This window comes from Botrytis byssoidea, assembly GCF_014898295.1.
Source record: "Botrytis byssoidea strain MUCL 94 chromosome Unknown BBYS_002, whole genome shotgun sequence".
NCBI lineage: Eukaryota > Fungi > Ascomycota > Leotiomycetes > Helotiales > Sclerotiniaceae > Botrytis > Botrytis byssoidea.
In genome coordinates, this window is record NW_024065843.1 from 2,108,820 (window position 1) to 2,125,650 (window position 16,831).

Consider the following 16,831-nt stretch of genomic DNA (forward strand, 5'->3'; position numbering starts at 1 on the left):
TTATATAGAAATTCGGGTGAATTATTATAATATTATAGAATTAAAAGAGAAAATAATTATTTAATATATTTTTGATATAAATTCAAAAAGTTTTTTATTTAAATTAAGAAATATAAAAGATATAGTAAATTATATTCTCAAATTAAAGAATATAAAATATATTGGAAAGTTTTGAATATATTAATTTATAAAGTATTAAATCAAATTAAGATATATTTTTAATATTATTTTATAATTTTCAAAGAGTGTTTTTATAAAGATTTTAAATTTCTTAAAAATAGTTTTGATTAATTATAACATCCACTGCAATATCATCTTTTGACTCGCGATTCTATACTTTCAATAACATAAGCTTTATAATAAATATAATGTATTCCGAATAATTATAATTAATATTAAACACAATAATAAAATAGGTAATAATATTAGATAATAGAAAATGGGTTTATAGTAATATATATAGTAATAAAAGAGTAGTAAAATTATATTCACTATTTCTAATAATTTAAAAATAGATTTATTTTTTTAATTATATATTAAAATCGATTGTCTATAGATTAGATTATTAAATCTATATTTAATAAATAAATAAATAATGAAATAATTAGAATAATTGAATATTTTAATAAATATATTAAAAACTAAAGAAAGAATAGATATAAATATTGATATTACATAAATATAAAAACCATAATTCGAGTTTTTCAAATATATTATAAGAAAAGAATTTATCTATTTAAATCTAATTATTATATTTAAATGATTTAATTTATTATTTATATAAATTGGTTGTGGAATAATCTGAAATATTTTATACATAATCAAATTAATGGATTTATTAAATAGATCATCAAATTATATTTCGAAAATTGAATTCTTTATAAGCTTTTAAAATTATATATAAAAAATCAATTACCTCTTAAAATATGAAATTAGGATTACAGAAGAATAAATTTAATTCTATTTAATTCTAAAACTATATTTTCGAAATTAGATATTCGAATTTGTATATCTATTTCCCTCTTTTTTGATTTAAATTAATAAATCTCTTAAATTTCTTATAATTCATTAAAACTCTTTTTCAATTAATATTAATTAAATTTTAAATAACTTATTATTAATCAGATTTCCTTATATTTATATTCAAGATTATATTAATTTTAATTAAAAATATAAAAAGATTAATTTATAAAAATACACTTTTAAATATAAAGATTTATATATTTCAAATAACAAATAAAATATTAAATAAATATTAATATATAAAAAAAACTTAATTATATTAAAAAGAAATATTTATTAAATAAAAAACTTTTAATATATTATTTCAATAAAAGATTGATATTCAAATTCAATATAATAAATATTAAAAAATAAAAAATTCTAATAGAAAAATATTTTTTAATTAATATTATAATAAATATAGAAAAACTAAATATAATATAAGAACTTATCAAAATAATATAATAAATCCTAAATTATTAGAATCTTAATAGTTTTAATTAATTGATTTAATAATTATTGAATAATATAGATTTGAAGGTATAAATTGAGAGAAAAATAGCCCACTCAATAATATGGCTCACTCGATGATAAACCACATTAATGGAATGATATGAGATAAACGAGAGAAGAGAGATGGGAGAGTCAGTATAATGAAACGTATTCAGCAATTTGCTAAAGTCTAGTACGCTATCATCAAAGGCTAGGGGCTAGGTAGTATATATAATGGTCGGATATGTGATTGTGATAAATTATATTGTTAGAGATAGAATGAGTTGAAAATGAATTGAGCCACTAAATTCCCAATCTGAGATTTGGATTCATATCCGATACATCTGCTTTCAATACAACTTATAGTCCACTCGCCACTCAAACGCCATCCATACGCCGAAAAGCCGAACCCCCCAAAATTATCATCGTCGTGTACTCGTGCATGTATGTCATGACACACAAATCATTATACACCTTCTCTTGTCCCTCTCATTACCTAAAGCCCCCGGTTAATCGAGAAAGTCATGTCCATTTCCTTGCTGAAACAAGATGCATGTCCCGCCACTAAAATACTTCAATATCTAGAGGATCCCAAACCTAATTTCTGTTTCTTAATTCGTGGAATAATCCCAATCAAGACCAATACAGCACAAACAATAACGGCCCAGCTCTTAATATGCAATGCGTTAACATTAAAAGGTGTCCACGTCGCCGCGGCGATTGTAGCCAGCATTAGGAGAAGAACGAGGTATCCACTTAATCGATGATATTTATAGATGGATTTTGCGGTTGAAATATCGCCGTATAGAGAGGGGGTGAAGTATTGTGTGAAGCCGACTAGGGATTGAATTAAGAGGAGTATATAAGTTATCAAACCCACTAAAATTATTAGTATATTTTCAGCTCTAAAATCTGATTAGAAATACATACGAATAGCATGAGCTGATTCAAAATGTGTTCCATTGTGTGCGAATTTATTGACTTCGATAACGACAAGGCCGGCGATTAGAAGACTACCAGCTAATGCATTTATTCCCGCATGTGCGATTGTACCCTGACGTTTCTGTGTAGCGGTATGTGTAGGTTGTAGAATGAGGATTCCTTGAGTAAGAACCAAGAGGGCGGCAGAATTGAGAAGAGGATGTGCTGAGAAGAGCATTAATGGGTAGAGAAATATGCTGGCCCAGATATGAGCTACGAGGAGGAGAAGTCCAACTTGAGTTATGATTGCTGTACCTATTGGAGAATTTGTATTAGCTATCGCTTTGTGTTGAATTGAATTTTGTGAAGGGTTGAATTACCAAGTGCAAGATTCCAGTAGAGTGGACGTCCTTCTTGTTGTGATGCATCGCCGGCTCTTCCGATTAAAGGCTCATCTTCTCCATAACCAGCTTCGTAAGGATCTGGGAGTTCTCCTGCAGCTACTCGAGGATTTTGTGGTATTCCTGTTGAGGAAGCCATATTATTGATGCTCTGAAATTGAGTAGTTCTTCTCAAATGCTTGGATGTATGGATTCCAGACTGAGATGAAGATTGAGATAAAAAACGAAAATGAAAATGAAAATGAAAATGAAAAAAAGATAATCGGGTAGTATATGTCCTACCTATATAAATACCTGGTACTTATAAGATCCAAGGCAGCATGAAAAAATATACATACATTACATGGATTGATAGATCGCCAACTTGTTTGTAGTACGATTAAAAGTAGTATAATGGCGTCAATGATTTGGATTGCGGGGAGAATGAACCAATCATTGAGCTTGCTTCTGTAAGCACTTTCTATGTTGAGATATTGAGACATTTCCATCCGTCTATCACGGAGTCCGGTCGCATATTGCGTGTCATTGAAATACGAGGATGGGGCGAAGGGTAATAAGTAAGGAGAAGAATTGGAAATGTTATACATGTAGTATATCTTCATCATATCCATCTACCTAGTAGGTATGAAGAGAAGAGGCGAGAAGAGAAGAGAAGAGAAGAGAAGAGAAGTGTAATGTGATAAGAGGAAATGTGATGAGCTGAAGGACGAAATGATATATAAACTAGTATGTAAGTACTAATCCTGGAGTTCCAAGGTTGAAGATGTCAATCCAGAATGAAGTATCTTTAGGTTACTCTCATCGTCCTAAGTTCCCAAGCTGTCACTCAAACAGAAAAGTACAGTAGTGTTGTCCATATATGTGGTGAATGTCATCAAACAATATATACGACAACGACAGGATTCATACATTTTATCATACACTTCATCGGATCCAGTTCAGATTAAAGAATAATAAGGTTAAAGATGGATAAATGTTCTTGCTTGATAGCGGGGCTTATCGGAGGACTTATCGGAGGACACCGATATAGGAAAATGGTATTATTACTCGATGGAAATTGTAAATTTCCAACATCATCTAAAACTCTCTTTTGTTTACTTTCTCTTCTTCCTATCCTTCTTCTTCCTCTCTGGTCTCTTCCTCAAACTACTTTTCTGTCATCCTTCGCCGTGAAATCTTTTCTTCAATACCCAATTCAATATGACTTTCGAAACCGAATACAAGACGGAAGATGTTGCTGCAACTTTGGTGGCTTCAGATCAGATTGATACTACTTTCCGCTCATCATGTATTGGTAAGTGATACTTTCCAAGGTTATCTTCTGTCGCGTGGCTTGAGACATGAACGGCTGGAAGTTTCACAAGCCATAGATCACTCAAGGATAGAAGCTTAAGAACATAAGAGGAAACTCTTGATTCTTTCAGTGAACAACATGTACAAGTCTATTAGGCTAACCCTCCACTCTAGATCTGATATCTGGAACTCTTGGTGGAAAAGTACTTTCATTCTCAGATGAATGGTTTGCGGAAGCAAACAATCTTCTTACTCCTACCCCACCCATCAGCCAACCAGGAAAGATGGTATATTCTGGTGCCTGGTATGATGGATGGGAAACACGTCGACATAATACTGAACCTTTTGATTATGTCGTAATTCGTCTCGGGGTTGCTTCCGGAACAGTCGAGGGAATTGAAGTTGACACAGCTTTCTTCTCTGGAAATAATGCACCTGCTATTTCCGTCGAGGGCGTGTTTAGTGACAGTGATGAAGAAGTAATTGGATGGAAAGGTGGTCGAGGAAAATGGGAAACAATTCTTGGTCTACAAGAGTGTGGTCCTTCTCAACGATTCGGATGGAAACTTGCCGTTCCAACCACAAAAGCGTACACTCACGTGAGGCTCAATATGTACCCAGATGGTGGAATTGCTCGATTCAGACTCTTTGGCCATGCCGTACCGGTTTTCCCAGAAGATAAGAATGCCATCTTTGATTTGGCCGCCGCTCAAAATGGAGGAGTTGCTGTTTCTTGTAGTGATCAGCATTTTGGAGTCATCGCCAACCTTATATTGCCTGGACGTGGAAAAGATATGGGAGATGGTTGGGAAACCAAGAGATCTAGAGGAAAAGATCATGTGGATTGGGCTATCATTCGATTGGGAGCACCAGGAACCATTGAGAACTTGATTGTCGATACAGCATTCTTTAGGGGCAACTTTCCTCAAAAAGTAAAGGTTGAGGCTATAAACTGGAATGGTGAAGGGGAGCCAGGTTTTTCAGCTGAAGGATGGACCGCAGTTGTTGAGCCCAGTAAGACCAGTGCTGATAAGGAGCATGAATTTGAATCCTTGGCGAAGGATAAAACCTTTACACACGTCAAGCTAGTTATGATTCCTGATGGAGGAGTAAAGAGAATTAGGGTTCTAGGAAAGAGAAGTGTTCAAGTGAATCATTAGAGGCATAATAGAAATGTTCGAAATCCTCTGCTGTCACACAAAATTTTACTCTCTTCGATGACTTTCATCTCTTCACTAGTGACGGAAACTTTGTCGCAAAGCAGTACTAGGTATTTTGTAAACTTTGAGCATGGCATTCCCTCCTCTCTGATACAATGGTAAGCAATTAATTGAACATTTTCAATCGCCTGCCTTACATATGTTTGAAGTCTTAGAAAGATTCCACATGTAAACATTGAATTACACATTACATTGACAGAAAACAAAATAAGGCTGAATACTGCCCAGCCGAGCCAGCCTGCATCCTTCATGGTGAAACCTTGTAAACGCTTGGACCAATCCCAAGATGACTTCTATTATGCGACCCTTCAATCAAACATGCCCCCGGCTCCGACATCATAATAAATGCAAGAAAGTCCAAGTTACAACTTACCACAGTAGCTTCCCTGTGGAACCAACAACAGTTCCAGAATTTGTTACACCTCCTTGAATGACAAGATCTGCAGGAAACAAATTCAATTCTCATAAGGTCACAACAGATGTGTACAGGTTGTATGCAGTCTTTCTGCTGTTGTGATGGACATCGAGGACCATAATGGAGATATAGGTGGATTCGGGGAGGAGAGGGTAAAACCACGACCACTACCTGATGATTTGCCCAAGTCACTTGACGATCGAAAAAATGTATCGGCAGAGTATGCACCTGAGACTGAGATGTATGATGCATGGCAAGGTATGACAGTTCAATGTAGGAGGGACAGAATCAACCAACTAACATCTTTAGGACAATCGCAATTCTTAACAAATCCTGTTCTTGCTAAACCACTCGAATTCAAGAATCTCTCACTCGGAACTGACGAATTCGAAGATGATATTACAAAACAAGAGATAGGGGAGAGTGATAATAGACTCCTGGAAATGTTGGCCGCTCAAGCAGCACATCGGGATGGCTCAGCTAGTGAGGATGAAGATGCTGTGGCTACTGATGAGAAGCTTTCGCTCGAAGAGAAGAAGGATATATTGCAAAAGGCTTTGAATATGGCAGCTAGCAATGGAGATGTTGATCGCATAGAGAGGATTCTTCAAGGTAAAGCAAAAGACCTTATTGATTTGGATGCGCCGGATGAAGAAGGTACAGCGCCATTAATTTACGCAAGTTGTTTTGTGAGTTCTGGCCACGTTTGTCATCTAGTATGAAGCAACTAACGATTGCGCAGGGTCATGAAGCCGTTGTAACAGCACTATTAGATGCTGGCGCCGATGTCGACAAACAAGATCGAAATCAATGGAGTGCTTTGATGTGGGCAATGACAAATCGACATAAGGGTATAGCGAAGGCACTTCTAGATAGGGGCGCATCTAGAGATGTTAAATCGTCAACGGGTAGAACAGCATTCGATTTTATCGCTCCAGATAGTGAAATTGCCGATTACCTTCAGGATGGCGGTTATCACATTGGCAATGCTGGAGTAACGGACGACTTTTATAATCCTGGATTCTCCCAAGACCGATTCGAGGAGGAAATGGCAGAAAATGAGATGAGGCGGCGAATGATGATGGAGAGTGCTAGAGATTTAGAGGTTGACTTGGGTAATATGGGTATTGATGATCAACCTGAGTCACCAGAGGAGCTAGAAGAAGAAGGACAAGATTTTGATTGGAGTCGATGTTTACATGATCAAATGTTCGTGTTCCAGGAAAGCGAACTTGGTCGAATCCTGGATATTATCATCACCAACATGTCTCCTCAACGATCGCCATCTCAGAAACCTGTGCCGGCGAACATGATTTTCCTCAGCGCCAGGTATGCTCATTATCATGCAAGTCATGATCTTCTTGCCAAACTCCTCATTAGCGCAATGGATAAGATTAATGATGTGGTTGAAACGCACCAATGGGACATGACGATATTGGCTTTCTGGATTTCGAACGCTACATTATTATTACATTATCTGAAGAAAGATGCTGGGTTATCTGAGTCAACATCCGAATTTCAACTTCAGCTTGCGGAATTAATCAATGAGATATTTATCTTGATTATTCGAGATGCTGAAAGGAGAATGGACAAAGTCCTTGATTCTGCCATGTTAGAACATGAAACTATTCCAGGATTTGAAGACGTCACATTTCAGAATGAATGGAAGCTCTTCAAAAGAAAAACGACCGTCAAAGAAGTACCGATTGAAAAAAGATTCCGACCACCTTCTCCAAAGGCAAGGGCTAAACCTTCACCTCGCAATGTCACATCTTTATTATCCTCGACTCTTTTTGTATTGGATCTCTATGATATACATTCTGTCATTACTTCTCAAATATTGGCGCAACTGCTTTACTGGCTTGGAGCCGAACTTTTCAATCGTATCATGTCTAATCGAAAATACCTAGCACGAACCAAAGCAATGCAAATACGTATGAATGTATCTAGTTTGGAAGAATGGGCGCGAACGAACAATCGACAACCTGAGCATTATGAACATGGTTCCATGACTTCCAGTGGAGAAATGACTGTTGAGGCAACGCGGCGACATCTCGCACCTTTAGTTCAGTTGCTACAATGGCTACAATGTTTCTCATCTTTGGGACAAGATGATCTGGAAGCGTTAGTTGGAACATTACAACAACTCACTCGACTTACACCCCAACAACTAATACATTCGGTAAAACATTATCGAGCCGAAGTTGGAGAAAAGGATTTACCAAAAAGTGCCATGAACTATTTAATCAATCTACAAGAAGAGCATAGATTAAGAAAAGAACGTCAAAAACGCAATTCTCAAGGTCTTCGCATGAGTGCGCCATCTACACCAGCTAGAAAGGGAAGTAGTAAACCCTTACCTGATACCCCTGATTCGAACGGTCGTGGTGGAAAACCTCAATCTCTAGATGATGAATCGTTTGAGGAAGATGACGGTGCACCCGAACATCTTCTTCTAGATCCAGCCCTTATGCTTCCATTTTCGTTACCCTCGAGTACGGATATGTTGATTAGTTATGGAGCGGGATTTGGAGGGGTGAATAGAGAGAGAGAGAGAAAATATATACCCACTGTTCCTCCGGAGTTTTTGGCAAAGTTGGATTTGAGTGGAGGAAGAGCACATTCAACGTATCATGAGAGAGATTGGGAGAATGAGGAGCTTTGATGAGTATGAGTGGTTGAGGAGAATAAGTGGAAAGTCGGGAGATAGAAGATAGCATTTATCGGTGGGCAGGCAGCATGGCGTGGCGTTTTTGTTGGCGTTTGTCATGATGGATGATGCTGGTGCTGGCATACAATGCTGAACAGTGTCAGATAATTTGACATGGATTTATGTCAAATGGTGGAAATCGTTTTTCTGTGCGCTTCTTTGGAATGAGAAGAGGTAAAAGAAGAGATAGAATTGGAAGGGAGTTCAATGCAGTGTGATTGAATAGCATATTCTTATATGGCATGATATGAATGGAAGCTTTTTTTGTGTTGTACGCAATAGAGATTTGCATTTGAATTGTGTGTAAGAGGAGAGGGGGGTAGGGGAGAGATATAGAAAATTTATCAATCTTTCCATTATTTATTTTTGACTTTTTTCTTGGAGAAGAAATTATGATGATTTCTGGCTGCGGAATTGATAGGTATGTATATGTATGTGCGTATGTGTATGTGTAATTATGTGTACATAATATGTGCATATATGTGTCACGCTCGTACTTCGGAGCCGGAAGGAGGATTTTTATTTGACTTGATATGATATGACATGACATGACTTGACTTGACATGATATGATATATATAGCACGGGATAGGATTTGGAGCTTGGAAGGAGGAATGGATGGATTTATGAATATATGGATGGATGGATGGATGCCCGACGGGTAGGTTAGGGTAATGTAGATTGGTGATATAGGTAAATAGTGGCGGGTTTGGTGGTATGCTGTATACTGTGTGTGCGTACCATATCATATCGATTGCGTGTATATGTGTGTATGTTTGTAATATATGTATGTCGGAGTGACATTCTCGTGTTTTTCTCCGAGGGTAACGTGAGGATTTGTGTGACTTATTTTGTAGGTAACGTGATTTATCATCGAGTGGACCATATCATCGAGTGGGCCATTATTTTTACATACAAAATTCGTCTGTGTGTAACCATACACTTTCTTTATTTATTGATAGAATTTTTTAAAAATTAAAATTATGAAATTTAATTATATAAATACTACAAAAATCTTATTATTTATTAGAAATTCGAATTAATATAAGAATTATTATTAGGAATATTTTTTTGTAATGAAAATCGTGACAATTTTCACATTTTTTAATATAAAATGAAAATATTAATATAAAAACTAGATTTTTAGAAAACTAATCTTTTATTATTATTTAATCTTTTTTTCTTTTTCTAAAATAATGATTAGTTATTAAAATACGAATATTCAAAAAGCCTTAATTTTGGTGTATTTTGAAGTGGCCCACTCGATGATATAGTCTACTCGATGATAAATCACGTTACTTGTAAGGGTGGATTTTGTGGTTGTGGTTGTGGTTGTGGTGTATAGGGTAGGGTAGGGTAGGATAGGATAGAATTGGATAGAATTGGATTTCGCTTGTGTGATATTTGATTAGGTGGTGAGAGTACTGGGTAGATATAATGATGATGATGATGATTGTGAATGATGAGGTTATTGAAGTTTAGGGTTTTGTTATAACGTGGTTTATCAGTGAGCGGGTTATATTAGTAAATAGATCATTTCGAAAATCATTTAAATCAAGCTTTTTAAAATATTCATATTTTAATAAATAATTTTATTTTTTATTTGAATAAGAGATCTTAAAAAATAATTAAAATATAATTTTTTTATTAATCTAATTTTTATAAAATAATTTTATTGTTTTCTATAAAAAAAAAGGAAATTGTTATGATTTTCATTACAAAAAAACTATTTTTATAATAACAACTTTATAAATTCGAATTTTTTAAAACTAATTAGATTTTTAAATTTTTTATATATTCAAATATTTTATATTAAATTTTCCGAAAATTATATTTATAAATAAAGAAGGTGTATAATTATATATAAATGAATTTTGTATATAAAATAAGTAATCAATTCACTGATATAATCTGCTCACTAATAAACCATGTTATACTGAGTACGTTTGTACATATTGTTTAACTTGGGTGTATAGGTATAGGTACTTGAGTAGATAAATAAGTGGATAGGGAAGTAGGTGACAGCTTGAGATGATTGTTTGGGTCGAGATAGGATGGATAGGGGGTTGGTAGTTGGTATAATGAATTGGATACTCGTATGATATTGGGAATCTAATTATCTACTAGGTACTTAGGTACTAGGTAAATTGGTGGTATACGAGTAGGTAGATATCTTGATAAAGTTCAACAGCAATGAATAGGTTACTAGATAGGATAGATAGGTACTTATTAAGATATTGGAGATGAAATTTGGTTTGTACAAAATTCATATAGTGATGTTATATGTTAAATTATTTGTTCCTTTTTCAAAAGAATATTGGCTTTTCCTTTTGAAGGAGGTGGATGGCGTGGATAGGTAGTAATGTGATCTTCCATGTCGTGAGAGGTTGGGGTAGAGGTAGCGAGAGTATGAATGACTAGATACTTAAGAATTAGTTAAGTTAGTTATTTTGTTCATGATTAGAGTTTGGGCTTGCTTGGTTTCTTTCTGTGAGATATATATATATAATATAAGCTTTGTGGGTGCGTGGGTGCTAAAACTAGTCTTGAGACTTTGGAGAAGGTTTGGATGTTTGGGGATTGGGAGTTGGTGTCTAGGTACTAGATACTAGATACTAGGTAGGTACTGGTGGTACGAGTGGCCACCTTCTGTTTTGGTAAGGGCTGAGGTATCGAGGGTATCTGGTTTGTCTGTGCATGGATGGATGGAGTTGGTGTTGGAGGGAAGCTGAATGGGAAATCAAAAGGGAATGGAATAGAGAGAGGGCTGAAGGGCTGATGGGCTGATGGGGAAGTACTAAATAGATAAAGAGGCGAAATATAGGAGACTTATATCCTTATATCTCCAGTAGGCGCCTGAGTAAGGATATATAATTTGAGTGAAGGTGCTGATATTGCCTTGTGCCTATTTACTACACAATATAGATATCCATATATATAGATTTCGTATAACTTATATGAAATAATACATATTTAATAGATGGGAGATTTACTTTTCTACTTTCTTTTCTTTTCCCCTTTTTCTTTTTCTTCTTCTTCTTCTTCTTCCTTTCCTCCATAATAGAGTTCTAAATCGACCGTGACCAGTATGTCAAAAGACATGATAATGATGTATGTAATACCATGGGACCGACAAACCCGCGTATGGCCTTTTTTCATAGCGATCATATATGTTGAAATCACACATTATCATGATATCATTGTTGATCGGATGATATTAAGTATATACTTCAACACGTTCAACATGAAGTTGGTATATCATGATATGGATCGTTGGCATGACTGGTGATGGATAAAAATGACTATGAGAATTTAAAGAGACGGTCATGAAGAAAGCCACTTCTTGATATTGATCAGGAAAAGGTATGGTGAGAAGACTGTTCAGAGGGAGTGCGTGGTCAATGTTAGTCCACCAGATTCTACCAAAAAAAAGTCAAGATGGGAATTTGATGTCAACTATCCATAGGTAGTGCTGTTTCTTTCTATTGAAGAGTAAATGATGTTTTGCTCTTTCTTCTCTACTGTATATGAACGAACGGTGACCTCGAAAGAATAAGTCGATTGGGATAATCCATAATCGAATAGTTATCCAATATCGATTTCAAGAATCAAATTTCCACCTCAATGATTTCAGCTACATAGGTCCAACAGAGGAAAAACAAAACATTGATCTTTTTACTATCAATACTCTGTTTACTATCTATTGATCGAGTACACGGATCTCCAGGTTACATCTCTACAGAATATATCAGAGGTTCTTCCTCTAATAAGAACAACTGAAATCTACATCCGAATTACCTCAAGCTTTGGGAGATAGATATCAAGCCGAAGAGACGAAAGCACCTCCTCCAATCCAAATATATATTTCAACCCAAGCACTTATTCCAATCCGCCTGTCTGCCTTTCATACCTACATGAAGCTTGCCCAGGATTACAACACAGCACTACAGCATTACAATCATCATATCAAATCACAGAGAGTGCCCACCTGCAAGCCGTTGCATAGCATAACACAACACCCGCATCACAACATTGATATCTTACGACCAGAGCACCGAAAAGTGACATTGCTACATGCAAAAAGCGAAGAAGAATTGGTCCATCTAATAATCTATCAGATTTTCTTCAATTTTCCTCAATTTGTGTTTTCGGGGTGAAACTTTCTAATATACGAGTTACCTTGCCGGCATATATTCTTCGGGTCTTTTGAATCTATCTTTCTTTCTCTCTCCCCCTCTCTCCCTCCCTCCACAACAAAAACAACTAAACAAACAAACTCGAATCTCTTCACCTCAAATAATGAACCATGGCACTCAATGTTCAAAGATTCGGAAGTTTTAGAAGTACTCGCAAGAAGTCATCTAACAATACCAAAAACAACATTAATACTAATAATACTAATACCGGTACCCCACAAGTTACGACAAATATAACAACCAATAATGAGGGACTACCAGGGCCACCGTCAGAGCTAATTGCGATGAGATATGAAGATATGTTCCCTGGAGCAAGGGCACCAATTCCCGTTACTGTTGCACCTCCACTTTCTCCACCTACAGATACGCATCCTGCATTGCGGCCACGATCATTACTTAACCAAGGTCATGAACTAGGAGCTTTGAAGAAGGAGGATAATACAAAGAGAGATTCGGGTCTTGCACCTACCACCAGCACAAGTGCTCGAGATTGTGAAGGAGGTTCTATTAATCGTCACTCTTTTAATACCGTCGATAATGACAATGTCTTGGGAATCAATATAAACTTTGATTCAAAAGTAGCCATGGCAGAACCAAGCAGCACAAGCTCCACTCCACAAGTTCAATTGAGCGATGTGCAATCACCCGCATCACTAAAATCTCCAAGTTTTATGAATAATGAAAGCTTGGGGTCTTCTGCAGGGTCCCTGAAACGATGGAAAACGAAAAATGGTAATTCCAAAAGCCCTACCAAGACTGGTAAATCGATGGAGATTCCCGACGAGCAATTTTCGCCCATTACCACTCCCATCCCAGGTGAAAGTTTATTAGAAGACGATTTTATGCAATCTATGTCTTTTTCCAAAAGAGGGAGTATCATGTTAGGGGGAAGAAAGCCAATAAATGCTCAAGCGCGCACAAATGCGACGCGAAGGTGGGTGGGATCAAAGCCCCGTAGCGTACCAGCTAATTGTGCTGACGAGAGACATTCATTAGACAACCTAGCTTTTCTATGTTAGCCACAACGTCGCCATCGATCAAAGTATTGTCGGACGATTTGGAAATGGAGTCGCAAAAGGTCAGATCTATGTATGAGTCGGGGTCGGGCTTTGACTGGCGCGATGGGAAAGACGACACAATTGATAATCGTTTAGCAGCTGGAGGGGATTCGATACCCGAAAGACCTGTTACGTGAGTGTGGAACTGCTTACTGATGATTCCGCTCTCCACTAATTAATTTTAGGGCAAACAGTTACTTGACTCCCAATGGCATTGGCGTACCACAACGATCCGCGAGCGCATTGTCGAATAGAAGACCTGCCGAGTTAGCTGGAGGCATCGAAGATTGGGAAGATGTGAATGGGAAAGATGTCGATAGATATGGTTTCATTAATAGCGGGAGGACTACCACCAGACCTGGCACACCAGAACCCAAACCACCACAGCGAGTGTCGACTGTACTTCAATTGGCTTCCGAGGCACCACGAAGAAAGCGAACATTTGGTCGATCGCCATCTACCGCGAATGCACAGAAGGGATTCAGGCGTGCGCCTAGTCGGAAGGTTTCTGCGAGGTCATTGAAAAGGACACAGGGGGATAATGCGTCAATAAGAAGTTCGCGAAGCTCTCAACTCAGACAAGCTGCCAACCGATTGCCAGGAAATAAAGATAGAAGGTGGATGGACGAAGCTGGTGACATGTTGACTCTGCCTCCTGGCTTGGCTGATATTGCTGAAGAAGTGGAAGGGGGGAAAGGGGCAGAATTAATGAAGAAGAAAGAATCGGAACGAACAGAGAAATGGAGGAGAATGGCTAAGATAATAAAGGGCAAGGATGGAGAAGGAATGGTTTTCGAATTCGACACCAAAAATTCCAAATTAATAGAAAGGACATGGAAAGGGATACCAGATCGTTGGCGTTCTGCAGCATGGTATTCTTTTCTTGCTAGTTCGGCAAAGAAGAGGGAGGATAGCGCACAAGAGGGAGATATAATCCAAGCTTTCCACAAGCTACAAGATCAAAGTTCGGCAGATGATGTTCAAATCGATGTTGATGTTCCTCGGACGATCAATAGTCACATCATGTTTAGACGAAGATATAGGGGAGGTCAGAGATTACTCTTTAGAGTTCTTCACGCTTTATCACTATACTTTCCTGCTACTGGCTATGTTCAGGGTATGGCATCATTGGCAGCTACTCTTTTGTGTTATTATGACGAAGAGAAATGTTTTGTGATGCTGGTACGCATGTGGACTTTGCGTGGACTAGAGAAATTATACGAACCAGGATTTCCGGGTTTGATGGCTGCTTTAGATGAGTTTGCAACTACGTGGCTAGATAATGGCGAGGTTTCGGCTAAGCTGGTAAGTACTTGATGTCCTACTTCTTACATAATATACTGACTGTGATAGAATGAACTTGGCATCGAACCTACAGCATACGGTACTCGATGGTATCTCACTCTCTTCAATTATTCTATTCCTTTCCCAGCTCAACTCCGCGTGTGGGATGTCTTCATGCTTCTTGGAGATGAAGATCAATCCTTACCCTACAGCAAAGAAAGACCATTTGCAGGTGGCTTGGATGTTATTCATGCTACTAGCGCAGCATTGATCGATGGCACGAGAGACATACTACTCGACAGCGATTTCGAAAGTTCAATGAAGGTCCTCACCAGTTGGATCCCAGTCAAGGATGAGGAATTATTGATGAAGGTCACGAAAGCAGAGTGGAAGTTACATCGAGGGAAGAAGAGAAGTTGAATTTTGATTCAATAGTAGAGAAGAAAAGATACCCCATTCGATTTTATATAATCGATATCACATAGTCATACATCTTATCAGTGTATGACTGACACGATGAATATTTTCCTTTGTTTTAATGCCTTAATGTTTTGGTGGTATTTTGTCCACTTCTTGTTCGATTTTGTTTTTGTTTTTGTTTTCGACGGAGTTGTCGCAAGAGCGTGTTTTTACTACTGCATTATACCATACGTGTTTGGGATGGGATTTTATTATAGTTGTTTAATCTGTTGGCCTCCTTTGAGGAAGAGAGGAAGAGAGAAGGAGATGATGGGGATTATTTCTTTACTGTATTTTTATAATCGCTCAGGAAAAGAGCGTTTCCAAGGGAGGATATATGGTCGAATGGCCATAGATATATCTGTTTCTTTTTGCTTACAGGAGATTGACTGCCTGGTTATTAATTGGAATGGACTGGGAGTTGGATGGATGGATGGATGGTTAAGAGAAGAAGAGAGGTTAATTAATGGATGGAGAGAAGAAGAGGGGGGATATTGGGGTTAGTCGATTCTTTTTTAGAGGGATGTAATTGTTACTTTTGAGATGAAGATGAAGATAAGGATGAAGGGGAATGATGTGTTAGATTTGAGGTGCGTGGATCGTGTGATGTGGATCGTGGATTGTGATGAGAGGAAAGGGGGAAGGGGAGATTGAAAATGTAGTATGGGGGAATGATGAGATCGGATGGGATACAATGGAGAGCTTTAATTGTATTATGTATTCTATCGTATATCGTGAGATATTATGAGGGAGAGGGGAACAGAGGGGAGAGGTAAGGAAGTCGAATGGAGATAGATAGTATAGTAGATAGCAGATAGAAGAAATTCAAAAGAAAGATATTGAGAGAAGAGAGATTGTATTTGAGCGTGTGTTGCTTTTGATTGATTGATTGGTTGGTTGGTTGGTTGGTGAATAACTGAGTAGTAGTATTACCTTTTGGGGGAAGGGGGAGGGGGGAGGGGGGGAGGGGAGGATTTTGGGTCTTTTTATGAGGGGAAGGGAAAGGGGAGGATAGAGAAGGGAGGGGGAGGGGGAGGGGGAGGGGGAGGAGGAGGGGGAAATTGTAATGTGCTATGATCTGTGTGAATTTGGTTATAGTATTTCGGAATGGAATGGATTGGGTCTGTTAATTCATTGATGTATTGATTTGAGAGAGTAGATGAAAGTGTAGGGATGATGGAGCGGAGATGGTGGGATTGAGATTTATGTATGTATGTGTGTATGTGTGTATATAGTGAAGTGTGATATAGTGAGGGTGATTGGTGATTGAATATTATTTTAAAGAAAAGAGGAGGGGGTTTTAGGAAGGGAGGAAGGAGGGGAGGAAGGGAGGAAGGGAGGGAGGGAGGAAGGGAGGAAGGGAGGAAGAGAGACTATGTTT

At 37.4% G+C, this 16,831-nt stretch overlaps 4 protein-coding genes across 4 annotated transcripts; 3 read left to right on the forward strand and 1 right to left on the reverse strand.

Annotated features, from left to right (window-relative positions):
* Positions 1-1,568: 1,568 nt before the first annotated feature.
* On the reverse strand, positions 1,569-3,488 carry EAE97_001390 (uncharacterized protein). The gene is made up of 3 exons (XM_038871901.1): positions 2,796-3,488; positions 2,425-2,730; positions 1,569-2,373 (listed from the first exon to the last, which is right to left on the reverse strand). The coding sequence occupies exons 1-3, from the start codon at positions 2,953-2,955 to the stop codon at positions 2,069-2,071; spliced, it is 771 nt and encodes a 256-aa protein (XP_038737802.1). The 5' UTR covers positions 2,956-3,488; the 3' UTR covers positions 1,569-2,068.
* Positions 3,489-4,016: 528 nt separating this feature from the next.
* On the forward strand, positions 4,017-5,269 carry EAE97_001391 (uncharacterized protein; the record flags this gene model as incomplete). The annotated part of the gene is made up of 2 exons (XM_038871902.1): positions 4,017-4,110; positions 4,284-5,269. 2 exons carry the CDS (start codon positions 4,017-4,019, stop codon positions 5,267-5,269), a joined length of 1,080 nt encoding a protein of 359 aa, XP_038737803.1.
* Positions 5,270-5,845: 576 nt separating this feature from the next.
* On the forward strand, positions 5,846-8,409 carry EAE97_001392 (uncharacterized protein; the record flags this gene model as incomplete). The annotated part of the gene is made up of 3 exons (XM_038871903.1): positions 5,846-6,002; positions 6,054-6,433; positions 6,487-8,409. 3 exons carry the CDS (start codon positions 5,846-5,848, stop codon positions 8,407-8,409), a joined length of 2,460 nt encoding a protein of 819 aa, XP_038737804.1.
* A 4,350-nt stretch (positions 8,410-12,759) lies between these two features.
* On the forward strand, positions 12,760-15,411 carry EAE97_001393 (uncharacterized protein; the record flags this gene model as incomplete). Its single annotated transcript, XM_038871904.1, has 4 exons — positions 12,760-13,583; positions 13,646-13,840; positions 13,893-15,012; positions 15,061-15,411. The coding sequence occupies 4 exons, from the start codon at positions 12,760-12,762 to the stop codon at positions 15,409-15,411; spliced, it is 2,490 nt and encodes an 829-aa protein (XP_038737805.1).
* Positions 15,412-16,831: the final 1,420 nt, after the last annotated feature.

Coding starts and splice junctions, on each gene's coding strand:
- EAE97_001390 (XM_038871901.1), bottom strand. CDS start 2,955: ATGGCTTCCTCAACAGGAATACCACAAAATCCTCGAGTAGCTGCAGGA. Junction 2,731..2,795: donor CTACTGGAATCTTGCACTTG/GTAATTCAACCC, acceptor ATTCTCCAATAG/GTACAGCAATCATAACTCAA. Junction 2,374..2,424: donor TGAATCAGCTCATGCTATTC/GTATGTATTTCT, acceptor TAATAATTTTAG/TGGGTTTGATAACTTATATA.